Source organism: Hyla sarda, chromosome 5 (genome assembly GCF_029499605.1).
Source record: "Hyla sarda isolate aHylSar1 chromosome 5, aHylSar1.hap1, whole genome shotgun sequence".
NCBI lineage: Eukaryota > Metazoa > Chordata > Amphibia > Anura > Hylidae > Hyla > Hyla sarda.
Genome location: NC_079193.1, coordinates 269311395 through 269333374, shown reverse-complemented (window position 1 = coordinate 269333374; position 21980 = coordinate 269311395). Strand labels below are relative to the sequence as shown.

Genomic DNA, 21980 nt, shown 5'->3' with positions numbered 1-21980 from the left:
CTGCCTCTGCCTTCTCCTTCTCTGCTGTGGCCTTCCTGGACTCTGGATCTGCAGGAAATTTCATCTTAGCCTCTCTAGTCAACAGGTTCAACATCCCGGTGACCAGTCTCGCCAGACCCCTCTACATCAATTGTGTAAACAATGAAAGATTGGACTGTACTATACGTTTCCGCACGGAGCCCCTTCTAATGTGCATCGGATCTCATCACGAGAGGATTGAACTGTTGGTCCTCCCCAATTGCACTTCTGAAATCCTTCTTGGACTTCCCTGGCTTCAACTCCATTCCCCAATCCTGGATTGGTCCACTGGGGAGATCAAGAGTTGGGGGCCCTCTTGTTCCAAGGACTGCTTAAAACCGGTTCCCAGTAAACCTTGCCGTGTCCCTGTGCTTCCTCATGTAACCGGTCTCCCTAAGGCCTATATGGACTTTGCGGACGTTTTTTGCAAAAAACAAGCTGAGACTCTACCTCCTCACAGGCCTTATGATTGTCCCATTGACCTCCTCCCGGGCACTACTCCACCCCGGGGCAGAATCTATCCTCTGTCCGTCCCAGAGACTCTTGCCATGTCTGAATACGTCCAAGAAAATTTAAAAAAGGGCTTTATCCGTAAATCCTCCTCTCCTGCCGGAGCCGGATTTTTCTTTGTGTCCAAAAAAGATGGCTCTCTACGTCCTTGCATTGACTACCGCGGTCTTAATAAAATCACGGTTAAGAACCGCTACCCCCTACCCCTCATCTCTGAACTCTTTGATCGTCTCCAAGGTGCCCATATTTTTACCAAACTGGACTTAAGAGGTGCTTATAATCTCATCCGCATCAGAGAGGGGGATGAATGGAAAACGGCATTTAACACCAGAGATGGACACTTTGAGTATCTGGTCATGCCCTTTGGTCTATGCAACGCCCCTGCCGTCTTCCAAGACTTTGTTAATGAAATTTTTCGTGATCTACTATACTCCTGTGTTGTTGTATATCTGGACGATATCCTGATTTTTTCTGCCAATCTTGAAGAACACCGCCAGCATGTCCGTATGGTTCTTCAGAGACTTCGTGATAATCAACTCTATGCCAAAATAGAGAAATGTCTGTTTGAATGCCAATCTCTTCCTTTTCTAGGATACTTGGTCTCTGGCCAGGGACTACAAATGGACCCAGATAAACTCTCTGCCGTCTTAGATTGGCCACGCCCCTCCGGACTCCGTGCCATCCAACGTTTTTTGGGGTTCGCCAATTATTACAGGCAATTTATTCCACATTTTTCTACCATTGTGGCTCCTATTGTGGCTTTAACAAAAAAAAATGCCGATCCCAAGTCTTGGCCTCCTCAAGCGGAAGACGCCTTCAAACGACTCAAGTCTGCCTTTTCTTCGGCTCCCGTGCTCTCCAGACCTGACCCATCTAAACCCTTCCTATTGGAGGTTGATGCCTCCTCAGTGGGAGCTGGAGCTGTCCTTCTACAAAAAAACTCTTCCGGGCATGCTGTTACTTGTGGTTTTTTTTTCCAGGACCTTCTCTCCGGCGGAGAGGAACTACTCCATCGGGGATCGAGAGCTTCTAGCCATTAAATTAGCACTTGAGGAATGGAGGCATCTGCTGGAGGGATCAAGATTTCCAGTTATTATTTACACCGATCACAAGAACCTCTCCTACCTCCAGTCTGCCCAACGGCTGAATCCTCGTCAGGCCAGGTGGTCTCTGTTCTTTGCCCGATTTAATTTTGAAATTCACTTTCGGCCTGCTGATAAAAACATTAGGGCCGATGCTCTCTCTCGTTCCTCAGATGCCTCTGAAATTGAACTCTCTCCTCAACACATCATTCCTCCTGACTGCCTGATTTCCACTTCTCCAGCCTCCATCAGGCAAACTCCTCCAGGAAAGACCTTTGTTTCTCCACGCCAACGCCTTGGGATCCTCAAATGGGGTCACTCCTCCCATCTCGCAGGTCATGCGGGCATCAAGAAATCTGTGCAACTCATCTCTCGCTTCTATTGGTGGCCGACTCTAGAGACTGATGTGGTGGACTTTGTGCGAGCCTGCACTATCTGTGCCCGGGATAAGACTCCTCGCCAGAAGCCCGCTGGTTTTCTTCATCCTCTACCTGTCCCCGAACAACCTTGGTCTCTGATTGGTATGGATTTTATTACTGACTTACCCCCATCCCATGGCAACACTGTTATTTGGGTGGTCGTTGATCGATTCTCCAAAATGGCACATTTCATCCCTCTTCCTGGTCTTCCTTCAGCGCCTCAGTTGGCTAAACAATTTTTTGTACACATTTTTCGTCTTCACGGGTTGCCTACACAGATCGTCTCGGATAGAGGCGTCCAATTTGTGTCTAAATTCTGGAGGGCTCTCTGTAAACAACTCAAGATTAAATTAAATTTTTCTTCTGCATACCATCCTCAATCCAATGGACAAGTAGAGAGAATTAACCAGATCTTGGGTGACTATTTACGACATTTTGTTTCCTCCCGCCAGGATGACTGGGCAGATCTTCTACCTTGGGCCGAATTCTCGTATAATTTCAGAATCTCTGAATCTTCCTCCAAATCTCCGTTTTTCGTGGTGTACGGCCGTCACCCTCTTCCCCCCCTCCCTACCCCCTTGCCCTCTGGTCTGCCCGCTGTGGATGAAATTTCTCGTGATCTTTCCACCATATGGAAAGAGACCCAAAATTCTCTCTTACAGGCTTCTTCTCGCATGAAGAGATTCGCAGATAAGAAAAGAAGAGCTCCTCCCATTTTTTCCCCTGGAGACAAGGTATGGCTCTCCGCTAAATATGTCCGTTTCCGTGTCCCGAGCTATAAGTTGGGACCACGCTATCTTGGTCCTTTTAAAGTTTTGTGTCAAATTAATCCTGTCTCTTACAAACTTCTTCTTCCTCCTTCTCTTCGTATCCCTAATGCCTTTCACGTCTCTCTTCTTAAACCTCTCATCCTCAACCGTTTTTCTCCTAAATCTGTTCCTCCCACTCCTGTTTCCGGCTCCTCGGACATCTTCTCTGTCAAAGAGATTTTGGCCTCTAAAAAGGTCAGGGGAAGAACTTTTTTTTTAGTGGATTGGGAGGGTTGTGGTCCAGAAGAGAGGTCCTGGGAACCTGAGGACAATATCCTGGACAAAAGTCTGATCCTCAGGTTCTCAGGCCCCAAGAAGAGGGGGAGACCCAAGGGGGGGGGTACTGTTACGCCGAGCGCTCCGGGTCCCCGCTCCTCCCCGGAGCGCTCGCTACACTTCCCTCACTGCAGCGCCCCGGTCGGTTCCACGGACCCGGGGCGCTGCGTTACTACCTCCGGCCGGGATGCGATTCGCGATGCGGGTAGCGCCCGCTCGCGATGCGCACCCCGGCTCCCGTACCTTACTCGCTCCCCGTCAGTTCTGTCCCGGCGCGCGCGGCCCCGCTCCCTAGGGCGCGCGCGCGCCGGGTCTTTGCGATTTAAAGGGCCACTGCACCGCTGATTGGTGCAGTGGTTCCAATTAGTGTTTACACCTGTGCACTTCCCTATATCACCTCACTTCCCCTTCACTCCCTCGCCGGATCTTGTTGCCCTAGTGCCAGTGAAAGCGTTCCTTGTGTGTTCCTTGCCTGTGATTCCAGACCTTCTGCCGTTGCCCCTGACTACGATCCTTGCTGCCTGCCCCGACCTTCTGCTACGTCCGACCTTGCTTCTGTCTACTCCCTTGTACCGCGCCTATCTTCAGCAGCCAGAGAGGTTGAGCCGTTGCTAGGGGATACGACCTGGTCACTACCGCCGCAGCAAGACCATCCCGCTTTGCGGCGGGCTCTGGTGAAAACCAGTAGTGACTTAGAACCGATCCTCTAGCACGGTCCACGCCAATCCCTCTCTGGCACAGAGGATCCACTACCTGCCAGCCGGCATCGTGACATATATTTACCTGTTGACTGGTGACTGGCACTGTTTCCTTGAATGGAGGATTTCATATATATATATATATATATATATATATATATATATATATATATATATTTCATAATACATTCATAACATCTATCTATCAGTTATACAGTAGTACAGACAATTACCCTAAGATAGCGTTTCCCAACCAGTGTGCCCCCAGCTATTGCAGAACTACAGCTCCCAGCATGCCCAGAAAGCCGTTGGCTGTCTGGGCATGCTGGGAGTTGTAGTTCTGCTTTAGCTAGAGGCACCCTGGTTGGAAAACACTGTCTTAGGGTAATTGTCTGTACTATTGTATAACTGATAGACAGATGTTATGAATGTATTATGAAATATATATATATATATATATATATATATATATATATATATATAATCCTCCATTCAAGGAAACAGCGTCAGTCACCAGTCAACAGGTAAATATTTATATATATATATATATATATATATATATATATATATATATATATATATAATCCTCCACTGTATAACTGATAGATAGATGTTATGAATGTATTATGAAATATATATATATATATATATATATATATATATATATATAATCCTCCATTCAAGGAAACAGTGCCAGTCACCAGTCAACAGGTAAATATTTAAATAAATATATATATATATATATATATATATATATATATATATATATATATATTTATAATGAAAATCTGACTAAAGTATAGAGTTTTTTCCATAAGCACTTATATGATGCCGATGGCTGTAATATATAGAATGATAATACTCACCACTCTTTTCTGCGGTTTGATGAGGGGTCGGCTCAGGCCGTTCATCTTGCTGTACAGGCCGCAGGCATTACACAGGTAGTGTCCCGTCCCGTCCCGTCTCCACAGCGGGGTCTGCACGGAGCCACAGTTCACACACTCCCGGCTCTCCGGCAGCTCGTCCAGCACATCTGCGGGGACAAGAGAGGTGAGTACACACCGCATCCGCACCTGTCCGCACCGCGCGCTGCAGCCACGGCACACTACACATTTCGTATGGGAAAAATCATTACAACAATCTGAGCCGCTGATCTTCAGCAGCTGTGGAACTACAAAGCGCAGCAAACCTTATCAATAGCAACCACCCATAAGGAAACTCATTCTGATACGGGTAATATCCCGAAGTGTAGAACGCAAGAATTATACAAGGTCATATTTGTCCCTAAGCTTAGAGAAAATGTTATAACCCTTCATAATAAAGAGATTTAAATAATAAAATATTTCAAACTATAATAATATGACCGGATCAATACAATACAAAAGCATGAAAACATCTGAGAAGTCCATAAAAAAGTCAAGTCGTTTTTACTAAAATATTTTGCATCTTAATATTTTTCTTTTTCTTTCTTTCTTATTTCTTTCTTTCTCCCTCTTTCTTTTCTTCTTTTTAAATATCAATATATATCTATATCTCTCTCTTTTATTTGTATTTATTAATTTTTTTATGTCCCAGCTGACCTCCCTGATGTCAGAGCTGACCTCCCTGATACAGTATGTATTTTACATTGTTTCTCTTTTGTATTGTTTGTACTTTGTAGGATAACATCAGACCATTATATATCAGATCATTTTATATCGGCCCATTATATATCAGACAATTATATATCAGACAATTATATATCAGACAATTATATATCAGACAATTATATATCAGACAATTATATATCAGACCATTATATATCAGCCCTTATATATCAGCCCTTATATATCAGCCCATTATATATCAGATCATTTCATATCGGCCCATTATATATCAGACCATTATATATCAGACCATTATATATCAGACCATTCTATATCAGACCATTATATATCAGATCATTTTATATCGGCCCATTATATATCAGACCATTATATATCAGACAATTATATATCAGACCATTATATATCAGACAATTATATATCAGACAATTATATATCAGGTCATTATATATCAGACAATTATATATCAGACCATTATATATCAGACCATTATATATCAGACCATTATATATCAGATCAATTTATATCGGCCCATTATATATCAGACCATTATATATCAGACAATTATATATCAGACCATTATGTATCAGACAATTATATATCAGACCATTATATATCAGCCCATTATATATCAGACCATTATATATAAGCCCTTATATATCAGACCATTATATATCAGACAATTATATATCAGACAATTATATATCAGACCATTATATATCAGGTCATTATATATCAGACAATTATATATCAGGTCATTATATATCAGATCATTATATATCAGGTCATTATATATCAGCCCATTATATATCAGACAATTATATATCAGGTCATTATATATCAGACCATTATATATCAGGTCATTATATATCAGCCCATTATATATCAGACCATTATATATCAGGTCATTATATATCAGCCCATTATATATCAGACCATTATATATCAGATCATTTTATATCAGACAATTATACATGAGACCATTATATATCAGTGCATTATATATCAGGTCATTATATATCAGGTCATTATATATCAGACCATTATATATCAGGTCATTATATATCAGACCATTATATATCAGACCGTTATATATCAGACCATTATATATCAGCCCATTATATATCAGACCGTTATATATCAGGCCATTATATATCAGGCCATTATTTATCAGACCAATATATATCAGACCATTTTATATCAGACCATTATATATATCAGACCATTTTATATCAGACCATTATATATATCAGACCATTATATATATCAGACCATTATATATCAGTGCATTATACATCAGACCATTATATATCCGGCCATTATATATTAGGCCATTATTTATCAGACCAATATATATCAGACCATTTTATATCAGACCATTTTATATCAGACCATTATATATCAGACCATTTTATATCAGATCATTTTATATCAGACCATTATATATCAGACCATTATATATCAGGTCATTATATATCAGACCATTATATATCAGACCATTATATATCAGGTCATTATATATCAGACCATTATATATTAGTGCATTATATATCCGGCCACTATATAATGCATCATGTATAAGGTCATTAAATAAAATCCAGTCATCTGCACAGATCAGTAGACTGCAGCTATTACTCTGTGTCTATATTCGTTCCTATGAATCCAGTCATTTATATTATATTCTTAAAAAAAGGAAATATATTTTTCAAAGGATGCAACTTTACGTTGTTTAAACTTCTGCAATCTATAACATTGCAGACACTTCAAGGCCATTGGAGTTAACCAGCAATCTGTCCAATCCTGGATGAATCCCTGTATATTGCACAATGTAGGGCAATGACTAATAACATAGAAATAGTTAAGGTTTAAACCCTGCGAATCTATAAGAAGTGACCTTTCAGAGCAGTAAAAAAAAAGACTCATGTTCACTGTTCAATGAAACATTAACCCAAAATATGACTTCACTTTATTTTCCACAGTTTATTCTTCAGAAACTCATGTGTAACTTTAATAGGAATAATATCTAGTTATCTATGTATTATATTCTATCAGGTATCATTTCATGTAATAATATTTTATTTCATAATTCTGACTAAATATTAGGAATGGCTTCTTTTTTATATATATATTATTCAAAATAAGAAGAATAATTGAATGATATAAATCATATAAAAATACACAACATATTAGTAAAACAAAACATAAATCCTGTACTTTGTATGTACTGTGCTACAATAATTAAAAATCCAATGAAATAAAAGAATATTTTTGTGCTAATAAAGAATGTAAATGACTGTCAGTATACTGTACAATGACCCTGTGCCTGTAAACTACAGGTGGGTTATTTGAAATAATATTATGGAACTGAAAAGAATAAATGATTTTCTGTAATCTTAGTCTCTAATCTGTAACTAAAAGCAAATATTTTGTTTGAAATTGTCTGCTCCCTTGATCCTGGCTGACTGTAAGAAGAATCTGTAAGAAGAATTTTATGATAAACAGACTGTCAGTGTGCTCCCCATCAATAAATCTCTGGAAGTTCCACTATACTCTGGAGTGTGCTCATTGAGGCTGATGGGAGGAAGCTATGACAGGGAAATCATTCCTGATATATATCCTCTCATTGTGCACCCTCCTTTTCTTGCAGATTGTGTGAAATCTGAAATGTGCACATTAGGGTATTTAAAGGGGTTATCCAGTAAAAAAAAATTCTTATTTATCAACTGGCTCCAGAAAGTAAACAGATTTGTAAATTACTTCTATAAAAAAAATCTTAATCCTTTCAGTACTTATGAGCTGCTAAAGTTGAGTTGTTATTTTCTGTCTAAATGCTCTCTGATGTGATGAGCGGCATTGGCCATATTCAAATTTGCGATATTTCATGAATATATTCGTCCTATATTCGCGAATTTCGCATATTCGTCATTCGTTATATATTAATTTTTCCGCATATTCACATATGTGAATATTCGCATATGTGAATACTTGCATATTCGAGGAAGAAAACAGTGAGGGGGTGGGCAACTTTACTATTGGTTGCTAGGGATGTTGTTGATAACCTCTGACAAGTGTATTTGCATCCTTCTAATTGGCCCACAAGTGAAAGGAAGGAATATGCGAATATGCGGCACAATTAATATTCGCAATTTCGAATATATAGCGAATATATTCGCAATATTCATGAATTTGCGATATTCACGATAAAAATTCGAAATGCTAATATTCGCGCCCAACACTACTCTCTGATGACAGGAGCTGTCCAGTGTAGAAGCAAATCCCCATAGCAAACCTATTCTGCTCTGTGCAGTTCCTGAGACAAGCAGAGATGTCAGCAGAGAGCACTGTTTCCAGACAGATAAGAACAGCTCAACTTCAGCAGCTGATAATTATTGGAAGGATTAAGAAGTAATTTACAAATCTGTTTAACTTTCTGGAGCCAGTTGATCTATTAAAAAAAAAAAATAAATAAAAAATAAAAAATACCCCTTTAAAAGCTACCAGCAGGTGGCGACCTCTAGTATTGGGCAACTATAATGTTTCTGAATTGCTGCATGAAAACAAATAAACAGCTATCTTTTCCATTTTTTTCCCATGGACCTGCCAATTCAACAAGGCCAAATGGGGATATCAATTTATAAATAGAGAAGTAATTCCTGATAAATATATTCTAGTGCCCCTTATGTTGGAGGAAACAAAGGTTTAGATTTTTAAAAAAAATCCAGCTTACTAGATTGTCAAGGAATTTGTCAAATTAAAAAGTGTTGGAATTGGAATTCCTTGGATAGCTAAAATTATCTAGAAGATATCAATATATAAATAGATGATAGATAACCCATAACCCTTCATAGATATGGAATCTTCACTAAATAGAGTTGTCTTTATCCAATTTTATAGTCAGGGTTTTGCTCATTCATTTCAGTGACTTCATCAGTTCAGCTGAAGGTAAAGACAGTTTTCCCAATCCTTATACCAGTGTTTCCCAACTGTGGCAAAACTACAACTCCCAGCATGCCCGGACAGCCAAAGGCTGTCCGGGCATGCAGGGAGTTGTAGTTTTGCCACAGCTGGAGGCACCCTGGTTGGGAAACACTGCCTTATACCTATGTGAGCCATTCATTTAGCTTCAATTACTTTTTCTCTTTCCACAATGTATAATGTTTTGCTTACAAGAAAAAAGAAAACTGACTTAAATCATTTAATTAAAGCTGCTGACAATAATTCCCTCTGTAAGTTAAAAATTCTCATAATTTTGTGTTTCATTTCCAGTTGTTTAAATATAGGCAGCAATGTAGGTGATTGATATATTTATTTTGGTTTCCATAGTTATATTCATGAACTATGTATGACTGTAATGTAAGGGTATATTCACACATGGCAGATTTAATGTAAAAAATAGGAATCTGCTACTATTTCATATCCTACAGAAAGAACCTCATATATATATATATATATATATATATATATATATATATATATTAAACATTTATTTATTTTTATTCATTTAAATAATATAAATTGTCTGCAGCCCTACTAAACTTTAACTTAGTAAAATGCGGTACACCAATACTCATTTTACTAAGTTAAAGTTTAGTAGGGCTGCAGACAATTTATATTATTTAAAAAGAAAAAAAAAAAAAAAATATATATATATATATATATATAGAAATCTGCTACTTTTTCATATGCTACAGAAAGAACCTCATTCACATATATATATATGCATCATTGAAGAAAGTGGTTATTTACATGACCCTGCAAGTAGGTAGTCAGATGGCTGACAGAAGAGTATTATGCCGTTGTAGTTTAAGGACAGATTTTAGGCTTTAAAGGGGTACTCCGGCGCTTAGACATCTTATCCCCTATCCACAGGATAGGGGATAAGATGCCTGATCGCGGGGGTTAAAATCAGTCCCCGGAACATGTTCGCTCCGGGTCTGATTACCGGCGACCACGGGGCCGGCGGAGTGTGACGTCATGCTCCGCCCCTCAATGCAAGCCTATGGGAGGGGGCGTGACAGTTCACAATCATCCAGCATCTCACTTTTGACGCCGGATGGCTGGACACGCTGGATGGCACCGAACAGGGGAACACAGCTTGCTGCGTTCCCCTGTCCAGCGTTCAGTAACAATGGTCAATGGATGCCATGCAAACGATGACAATTGATGCCCGTTGTCATCAGTTATGGCATCTGTTGCATCAAGATCTAGGCTGAGTTCACCTATGCTGTATATATGAAAGAAGCCAATGGGGGGGGGAGATTTATCCTTCAATATAGATGTTATTTTCCGTCTATCATTGGCGCTGTGATAGCGACATTGGTGCGACTTTAGTTGACGTTTCCTAACTTTTTGAGTAGCAGTACACCTATTTCCGATTTAGACATGCAGTGCACCCTTATTTATCATATGCGACTTTTAGAATAAGTCGCAAAAAATTGAGCAAACCCCGCTTTCCAGGCGCTAAAGTACGCCGACCAAAAGTACACGTACAAAACCTCGTAAGCTAGAGCTTTTCCCGCCCATGCAAAGCGGCAGGGAATTTATCATCTACAGTACACACTTATGATAAATTACACGCTGCAACGGAAAAAGTTAGACAGAAAAGCGGCGGTAAAAAAAGAGTAGGGTACACTTTGAATGATAAATCTCCCCCAGTGTGTCACCCTCAAGACAAATGCTGGGCACTTTCTCTACCATTCATTGGAGCTAAGGAATTGGTAAGAGGGGAATGATCAGTCCAGTAACCTACAATTACCTACTACTGGATATACCATGATCTAAATTAATTTGCGACTTTTTGTCCTGATTTGTGCCAAACTGGCTTACTTAATTTGCGACTTTTTGTCCTGATTTGTGCCAAACTGCGCTTTGATTTTGCAGCCGTCGCGAATTTATCATATGTGACTTTTGTCCAAATGTCCCCAATTTTGTCAGAGAGGGCTCCAAATGTCATAAACCAAGCTGTGGTTTCACTTACAAAACTTTCTAACAACAACATGACAAAAGCAAAAATCCTACACATGTGCACGTGCGCCAGATTTATCATACTTCATGTGACATTTTGATATATTTGGCCCAAGTACACATATTTCCAGCAATGTAAGGATAGGGTTACAGCTTGTGTACCAACTCAAGCAATGATAAATCGGCTCCCGTGGTTTTTAATGTTTCACCTGTTACAGCCGCAGCCCACAGGATTGCCTGCGAATCAATGTATTCCTAAGGCTACGCTGCAGGTAAATTATGTTTTTTCATGATTTTTTTTTATGGCCTAATTATGAACAAGCTACAACACTAATAATTATTAGAATAGCCTATGCATTCTCTGAAGCAAATACCTACCAATCCAGTTCAAAGAACAACATTTAGATAAAAGCTTCAGAAATTACACAACAATAAAAATAATAATGTGTATATATATATATATATATATATATATATATATAACAATTATGAGGCCCAGCTGCCTGATGCCCTGCTGTTCATAAGAAAAGGGAATTGTTCAATTCCATGTTAGGCCCCTTTCACACTACAGGTATCATCCTGCTTTTTTACTGCCGTTATTTTGCAATAACGGATGGAAAAAAACTGAATGCAATAACTGGTAATAACGGATGATAACTGATGACCAACATCCGTTATTTTTAATGTTTTTTTTTTTCATTTTTTTAACTTTTTTTTGTAAAGCTGTACTGAGCATGCTCAGTACAAAAAAAACGGATGTTAAAAAAACAGACAATAACAGATGATAACGGATGTTTTTTATTTTAACATCCGTTTCCCCTAGACTTCAGTGTTAAATTTTAACAGCCTTTTTTTCATCATTATTTTTTGCCGGACCAAAAATGTCTTTTGTGCAAAAATGAATGACATTAGTAAAAACGGACATGCCTGATGCAAAAGGATTGTCAAAAAATCCCATTACCCTTGGAGATAAGCGGCATCAGGTATGCCTGGGAGCTGCTTATTTCCTCTTCTCCTTTAAAATAACATGTACTTCAGTTTTGTCTCATATGCCAGACAAGATGATCTATGCTAGATTTAGGCTTTGGCCTAGTTCAATCGTGTGAGTCTATGCCAAAGGCTGTCCGGGCATGCTGGGAATTGTAGTTTTGCAACAGCTGGAAGCACCCTGGTTGTGAAACACCAGTCTATGTGTACACAGTATTATGAGTTTCCTTTTGGACCATATTTCGGTCCTCATTTTGGTCAGTATATTTGCAAAAAAAAACAGGAGTGGAACCAAATACAGGGAAAATCTAAGAATTTGTACATTCTGTGCTTTAGTCCCACTCTTGAATTTACAATTGAGGCTAAAAAAAACATAGCCTGAGGTGTGTTCACATGTTTAGGTTTTTAATAGCAATTATTGGTTACAAAGCCAGGAATTGATTTGCTTCGAGAAGTCTCGCCTTATCGGTGTCCACCGTGTATTTCTTTATGGCTTTGTATTCAATAATTTCAGTTAGAAACCTAAATGTGTGAACACATCCCAAAATCTTTAAATAATCTGCTGATAGTAGAACAAAGTTTGTGCATTTATAATGCTTGGTGCTTTCAATATTATTCATTACAATGTTATTACTATTTATAATGATAATAATAATAAAAAGGTTGTTGCTATTATTATTATTGTTATTATTAAACTATTAAAATAGTATAACTGATATTAACTAAACACAAAATTGTATGTTTGCTGTGGTATATTCCTGTTCCACAATGATAGCATGGTGTGCTATTCAGTGACAGCTGGAACTATGAGAGCACTCAGCCATGTGACACATGGAACATTGGAAAAGCAGTATCTCTAGATGGTGATGCAAGCCTTAACCCCTTCTGTTATTCTATAGGATCTACTAGAGAGGTCTTATCAATCTGATAACACAGCATGACATGATAACAGAGCAGATGAAGAATGGGCTGTCACTGAAAGTCTGTATTGCTCCTGGCCCTACTCAGTTTAGGTAATATACATATTCAGGTTCTATTTTATCCCCTTTAAAAATTAACTAAGAAACATATAACTAGAGGGCTGTTAAAGAGCTATAGAAACTCACATACCACATACATGTGTAAATATATTGGTTCACTGACTATTAGCATTATCACAGGATAGAAAATGAAGATTTTCCAGCTGATCATGTCTATGTCCAGGCATGGCATCCACTATCAGTACCAATAGAAAATCCAGCCATGGCATCTACTAACAATACCAATATATGTCCAGGCATGGCATCCACTATCAGTACCAATAGAAAATCCAGCCATGGCATCTACTAACAATACCAATATATGTCCAGGCATGGCATCCACTATCAGTACCAATATATGTCCAGGCATGGCATCCACTATCAGTACCAATAGAAAATCCAGCCATGGCATCTACTAACAATACCAATATATGTCCAGGCATGGCATCCACTATCAGTACCAATATATGTCCAGGCATGGCATCCACTATCAGTAACAATAGAAAATCCAGCCATGGCATCTACTAACAATACCAATATTTGTCCAGGCATGGCATCCACTATCAGTACCAATATATATGTCCATTCATGGCATCCACTATCAGTACGAATATATGTCCGGGCATGACATCCACTATCAATACCAATATATATGTCCAGGGATGGCATTCACTATCAATACCAATATATATGTCCAGGCACGGCATCCACTATCAATACCAATATATGTCTGGGCATGGAATCCACTATCAATACCAATATATATGTCCAGGCATGACATCCACTATCAGTACCAATATATGTCCAGGCATGGCATCCACTATCAGTACTAATATATGTCCAGGCATGGCATCCACTATCAGTACCAATATATGTCCGGGCATGGCATCCGCTATCAATACCAATATATATATATATATGTCCAGGCATGGCATCCACTATCAATACCAATATATGTCCAGGCATGGCATCCACTATCAATACCAATATATATGTCCAGGCATGGCATCCACTATCAATACCAATATATATGTCCAGGCATGGCATCCACTATCAATACCAATATATATGTCCAGGCATGGCATCCACTATCAATACCAATATATATGTCCAGGCATGGCATCCACTATCAATACCATTATATGTCCAGGCATGGCATCCACTATCAATAACAATATATGATCAGGCATGGCATCCACTATCAGTACCAATATATGTCCAGGCATGGCATCCACTATCAATACCAATATATGTCCAGGCATGGCATCCACTATCAATACCAATATATGTCCAGGCATGGCATCCACTATCAATACCAATATATGTCCAGGCATGGCATCTACTATCAGTACCAATATATGTCCAGGCATGGCATCCACTATCAATACCTATATATGTCCAGGCATGGCATCCACTATCAGTACCAATATATGTCCAGGCATTGCATCCACTATCAGAACCAATACATGTCCAGGCATGGCATCCACTATCAGTACCACTATATGTCCAGGCATGGCATCTACTATCAGTACCAATATATGTCCAGGCATGGCATCCATTATCAATACCAATATATGTCTAGGCAAGGCATCCAATATCAATACCAATATATGTCCAGGCATGGCATCCACTATCAGTACCAATATATGTCCAGGCATGGCATCCACTATCAATACCAATATATGTCCAGGCATGGCATCCACTATCAATACCAATATATGTCCAGGCATGGCATCCACTATCAATACCTATATATGTCCAGGCATGGCATCCACTATCAGTACCAATATATGTCCAGGCATTGCATCCACTATCAGAACCAATACATGTCCAGGCATGGCATCCACTATCAGTACCACTATATGTCCAGGCATGGCATCTACTATCAGTACCACTATATGTCCAGGCATGGCATCCATTATCAATACCAATATATGTCCAGGCATGGCATCCAATATCAATACCAATATATGTCCAGGCATGGCATCCACTATCAGTACCAATATATGTCCAGGCATGGCATCCACTATCAATACCAATATATGTCCAGGCATGGCATCCACTATCAGTACCAATATATGTCCAGGCATGGCATCCACTATCAATACCAATTCATGTCCAGGTATGGCATCCACTATCAGTACCAATATATGTCCAGGCATGGCATCCACTATCAATACCAATACATGCCCAGGTATGGCATCCACTATCAATACCAATTCATGTCCAGGTATGGCATCCACTATCAGTACCAATGATCTGCTACAGGACATGAATGTAAACCACATAGCCCACTTTAATCTATAGTACCTTGCATCCTTCTTTTTACAGTTATAACATTTGGCAATTTCTTTTGGCCATGGTGAAGTACATTTTTCTTTAGCAGCTAGATGCCACTTATGCAACTCAGCCTTGGTTTAACCATTAACATAACACCTTGACATGCCATTTTTCTCCAAACAGACCAGTGTTTCCCAACCATGGGTGCCTCCAGCAGTTGCAAAACTACAACTCCCAGCATGCCCGGACAGCCGAAGGCTGTCCGGGCATGCTGGGAGTTGTAGTTTTGCAGCAGCTGGAGGCACCCTGATTGGGAAACACTGAGATGGACTATGGCAACTTAACATGAAAGATGAATAATATCCAGTTTTGTAATATTGATTCTAAATGAATGTTATGAACATTGGAAGCCCAATGCTATAGTACAGTGCTCTGTTATGCCAATGGACTTACCTCCAGGATGCCCTCTCATAGCAATAGGTGCCGGCCTTCCTTGAAGACTGTGAAGCATGGAGTTGTCAAAGGGTGCAGTAGACCAGGCTGAAGTCAGAGGTGGTGTCATGTAAGATGTGTAGGGGTTATGGTAAGATCCATTAAGCGATCTAGCCAGAGGTGTGTATTGATCTCTGCCATTTACATTGATGGCATTGTTGTAGCCAGTGTCCCTGTTGCTTCCATTGGCCATGGGAGGACTGGGAGAGTAGTGGTATCTGCTGGAGGTGTGAGGACTGCTGCTGCTGTATGAGGAGGTCTCTGAGGTTGGTTGGGACCACACTGAGTGACTGTTCACAGAGTGGGAGGCCTGTGAAGGTCCGCTCCCTTGAAGATAGGAGATGCTTGTAAGCATGGGTCCAACCCTGGTGGTGGGCACGTAGACTGGTGAGCTGGCAGCGGAGTGCATGAAACTTCCAGGAGAGCCATCGTAGCTGACTGGCCCCTGAGCCGCAGTGATGGCCAAAGTTTGATACATATCCCCTTGTGGTTCAGGCAAAGCACCAAACCTGGAGTCTCTGCTGGGCAGGATCAGTTTGTTGATGTGATCTAAATCCCTAAAAAGAATAATATCTTCCGGATTTGGCAAACTGGAAAGGTGAGAAACCCCAAAGTGGTGGGCAGAGGTAGGCGACCTGCCCTCCTGTACAGGTTGGGTCCTTTCCGAGTCAGGTTGGTGGTTGGGTTTGGTGGAGCTCAGGTCTATTCCTTGAGAGCCGGGGGATGGTGAGGAAGAGGGGCTGTCAGTCCCCTTCACTTTGACGGGATAGTAATAGCCCCCCACATTGATTCTCTTGACATCGGACCAGGAGTCCTCAGGTAGGTCCATCCAGGTTGGGAGCTGGAAAGAAATGGGGACTTGGAACCTGGAGTCCTTTAAGAACAGCCAAAAAAAAAAAAAAAAGATGATATATATGAAAAAGAAAAAAAAACATACAAGCACAAAGTTAGGCAACAGCTAAATAGAGGACAATGAAATCCATTTAATTCAATTCATTAGACAAAAGACAACGCCATCAGACGTGGACTATGCAAAAGAGGCACATAATAGGATCAGACTCATCTACAATCCTGGACAATGATGGACCCCCTCAATGTAAACTCAACAGGAACCTGTCTACAAGCCCCCACCTCTACAGCCCCCCTAAGTGCATGTTACCATGTGTGATCCCTTGTAGACAGCTCTGCTCTTCTCCCCTGGTGTAGTAGAGAAAGCTGGGTGCTCGGTTTACACCCACACACCCACTGACTCAGTCCTATGAGAGGGGGAGCCAATCTTCTGGAGTAGGTCCGTGCCAGTCAGCACCATTTACTCCCAAGGTTTACATTTGGTTACATGTTCCAACACACCTTAAGGATGGCAGCTCTCCACTGTCAACATTAGGAGCCTCTGTGAGAGTGCAGCTCCCCTATGCCTTATGGCTGGACTCTGAAATGAGGTGAGGTCTCACCTGGGGGGTGAGGAACAAGCAGGAAGGAAGTGACAACTGAGCAAGTCATAAGTAGCTTTATCTCACTACTACTCTTTAACCCAGTGCTTTTTAACCAGGGTGCCTCCAGCTGTTGCAAAACTACAACTCCCAGCATGCCCGAACAGCCGAAGGCTGTTCGGGCATGCTGGGAGTTGTAGTTTTGCAACAGCTGGAGGCACCCTGGTTGGGAAACACTGCTTTGATCACCTGGTCTTTGACCAAGACCCAGATTCCTTAGTCATCTGCCTAAATGTATATTCTGCAGCCTAGAAAGCAGAGTGGACGTACAGACCTAATGCAGAGCTGTGTCCATGGATCTTCTGAGTGCAGTCAGAGCTTCAGAGTGACAGAGAAGATGGGTGGATAGAGCTGTGTGACCTACAATGTGAGGAGGAGGCGCCTCTTACAGCTCTGCCTGAACATTGCAGCCACTCAGGACTGGACTCCTGCAGCTCTGAATAAACACTGCTCTCCCCAGGGTGCCAGTCCCAGCTCTTTCCATGCCACATACAGACTGACTGGTGGACACTTGTGTGTATTCTAACCAACAAGGGGCTACACAAACACCAGCCTCTCCTCAAACACATTAATCACTAATGATCAAAGCTATTATAATAGCTTTACAGCCCACTTACTGCAGCCCTAAATATTTATATCCATAGAAATACACAAACACATATGGCACCCATCACTGAGACTAACAGATCTGATCAGATGGACATTGTGATCATTCATAAATTCATAGGGTAATTGAACTTAAAGGGGAGAAAATCATTCACATTATATGTCACATGCAGTGGTTTGCACTGGATATGGACTCCTTCCAGTGACTATAGACAGGTAAGTCCTTAGGGTTGTCCAACCTGGCATCCTGACACCTGGAGGAGCTACAAGTTATCTCTCATGTGGACATTACTGATATGACACACTCCATATAAAGTAACCAGGGTTATCAGCAATAGATCTGTCACTAGAAGCAGCCTTATAGGTCTGTTCAGACACTGTTTCTACATCACAGACTGGTATTACCATGAAACATACATAAAAGGTAAGTATGAGGAGCCCAGGATCACACACAAGCAACTATATACAGTACACAACACATCCCTTCCATTACATCTGATAGAATCGTCATGCATATCATTTGTTGCATTTGTAGTATATCTATACCTATTTCTATTTGTAATATATATATATATATATATATATATATATATATATATATACCTATTACTATTTGTAGTATATCTCTACCTGTTACTATTTGTAGTATATCTATACCTATTACTATTTGTTAGTTATATATATATATATATATATATATATATATATATATATATATATATACCTATTACTATTTGTAGTATATTTCTACCTATTCCTATTTGTAGTATATCTCTACCTATTACTATTTGTAGTATATCTATACCTATTACTATTTGTGTTATATCTCTACCTATTACTATTTGTAGTATATCTCTACCTATTACCATTTGTGTTATATCTATACCTATTACTATTTGTAGTATATCTATACCTATTACTATTTGTAGTATATCTCTACCTATTACTATTTGTAGTATATCTATACCTATTACTATTTGTAGTATATCTATACCTATTACTATTTGTAGTATATCTATATCTATTACTATTTGTAGTATATCTATACCTATTACTATTTGTAGTATATTTCTACCTATTACTATTTGTAGTATATCTATACCTATTACTATTTGTAGTATATCTATACCTATTACTATTTGTAGTATATTTCTACCTATTACTATTTGTAGTATATCTCTACCTATTACTATTTGTAGTATATCTCTACCTATTACTATTTGTAGTATATTTCTACCTATTCCTATTTGTAGTATATCTCTACCTATTACTATTTGTAGTATATCTATACCTATTACTATTTGTAGTATATCTATACCTATTACTATTTGTAGTATATCTATACCTATTACTATTTGTAGTATATTTCTACCTATTACTATTTGTAGTATATCTCTACCTATTACTATTTGTAGTATATCTATACCTATTACTATTTGTGGTATATCTCTACCTATTACTATTTGTAGTATATCTATACCTATTACTATTTGTAGTATATCTATACCTATTACTATTTGTGTTATATCTCTACCTATTACTATTTGTAGTATATCTATACCTATTACTATTTGTGTTATATCTCTACCTATTACTATTTGTAGTATATCTATACCTATTACTATTTGTGTTATATCTCTACCTATTACTATTTGTAGTATATCTATACCTATTACTATTTGTGTTATATCTCTACCTATTACTATTTGTAGTATATCTCTACCTATTACTATTTGTGTTATATCTATACCTATTACTATTTGTAGTATATCTATACCTATTACTATTTGTGGTATATCTATACCTATTACTATTTGTAGTATATCTCTACCTATTACTATTTGTAGTATATCTATACCTATTACTATTTGTGTTATATCTCTACCTATTACTATTTGTAGTATATTTCTACCTATTACTATTTGTAGTATATCTATACCTATTACTATTTGTAGTATATCTCTACCTATTACTATTTGTAGTATATCTATACCTATTACTATTTGTGTTATATCTCTACCTATTACTATTTGTAGTATATCTATACCTATTACTATTTGTGGTATATCTCTACCTATTACTATTTGTAGTATATCTCTACCTATTACTATTTGTAGTATATTTCTACCTATTACTATTTGTAGTATATCTCTACCTATTACTATTTGTAGTATATATATATATACCTATTACTATTTGTAGTATATCTCTACCTATTACTATTTGTAGTATATCTATACCTATTACTATTTGTAGTATATATATATATATATACCTATTACTATTTGTAGTATATCTCTACCTATTACTATTTGTAGTATATCTATACCTATTACTATTTGTGTTATATCTCTACCTATTACTATTTGTAGTATATCTATACCTATTACTATTTGTGTTATATCTCTACCTATTACTATTTGTAGTATATTTATACCTATTATATTATTTAGATTTATTTTTTTCTAACATTGATATTTTACATTTATTTTGTCTATTTTAAGGGGTAACTTTGCATTCCTGCAGGCACCATCTAATACATGTGATGGTCTTTGCATGTTAGTTTAGCTTTATGTGAAAGAAGCAGAATACAGAACGATTGCTTGTTGTTCTTTAGTCATTGTTTTAAATAAAAATAAAAGGCGGAAGGAAACGAATCATTTATCTTACAGCTGTCTATAGTAACAATATCCATACTATTGCATTACTTTTATAATGTATAGAGTATAGCAGTGTTTCCCAACCAGGGTGCCTCCAGCTGTTGCAAAACTACAACTCCCAGCATGCCCGGACAGCCGAAGGCTGTCCGGGCATGCTGGGAGTTGTAGTTTTGCAACAGCTGGAGGCACCCTGGTTGGGAAACCCTGGAACATGGTGACCCAGTTGACAAGGAGATATGAAATAATAAATGTGAAAAATGTGAAATAAATGTGGGAAGAAAAAAAAAACACCTCCCCTGTGCCTTCTGTACAAAAACGTTTTCTGCACCTATGTGACTTAATCTGTTGTCTATAATTCAATTCTAAACTAAAATTCTTTACACTAATATAATTTGAGGTGGCATTGGTATTTGTCTCGTCTATCCCCAGTCCTATAATTTCATTTATTATCCCCTAACACTTAGCCCTTAGCCGAGTATTGTTTAATTTCCAAATAATTCACCTGGAATAAGTCATTTACATATAGTCTGTATAGAGGCAGGTAATTCACTCACATGAGGAATAATAAATACACTAAAGACATCACCACACCGATTGACAAAACAATAGGATTATTGTATTTGGCATTTCTTGAATACCCCTAAAATGAACAAAAGTACAATCGTTGACGGCATTTTTTTTGTTCTGGATCTCATTGTTACTTGTTGTACAGTTTACATTTGGTGCTTTGGAAAAAAAATAAATAAATAAACAAACAAACAAACAAATAAATAAATAAAACAGTGCCCTAAAGCCTGGATTTGACAGTATATGCTGGGGCACACACTATATGTGACACCGTACACGATCTGTAATCAATCTCTTGCCTAAAGAACTTTTTTTTTTTTTTTTAACCCCTGAGTTTCCAGCTCTATTTATTGGACCTTGTTTTAATTCCAGCGCAGACCATGAGTTAACACAGAAGACCACAGGTTACTGTTTCACCTTTATGTGGCTTCCTGTAAGATAAGGAGAACAACAAGTCTCTTCTGTATTCATGTATCCGCAGGGAAGGTTTTTCAATAAA

General features: G+C 38.6%; 1 protein-coding gene across 2 annotated transcripts in view; it reads right to left on the bottom strand.

The window, feature by feature from the left end:
* The window catches only part of GATA6 (GATA binding protein 6), a 44924-nt gene extending 26920 nt beyond the window's left edge, over positions 1–18004 (bottom strand). Inside the window, exons 1-3 of one of the 2 annotated variants that reach the window (XM_056521700.1) lie at positions 17923–18004; positions 16120–17032; positions 4679–4845 (exon numbers count right to left, since the gene is read on the bottom strand). In XM_056521700.1, the coding sequence (XP_056377675.1) occupies positions 4679–4845; positions 16120–16987 (1035 nt within the window). In that variant the 5' untranslated portion in view covers positions 16988–17032; positions 17923–18004. Of the gene's footprint in view, positions 1–4678; positions 4846–16119; positions 17033–17317; positions 17375–17922 lie in introns of those variants that run through there. The other variant, XM_056521699.1, reaches the window with a different exon arrangement.
* Between the last annotated feature and the right edge of the window lie 3976 nt (positions 18005–21980).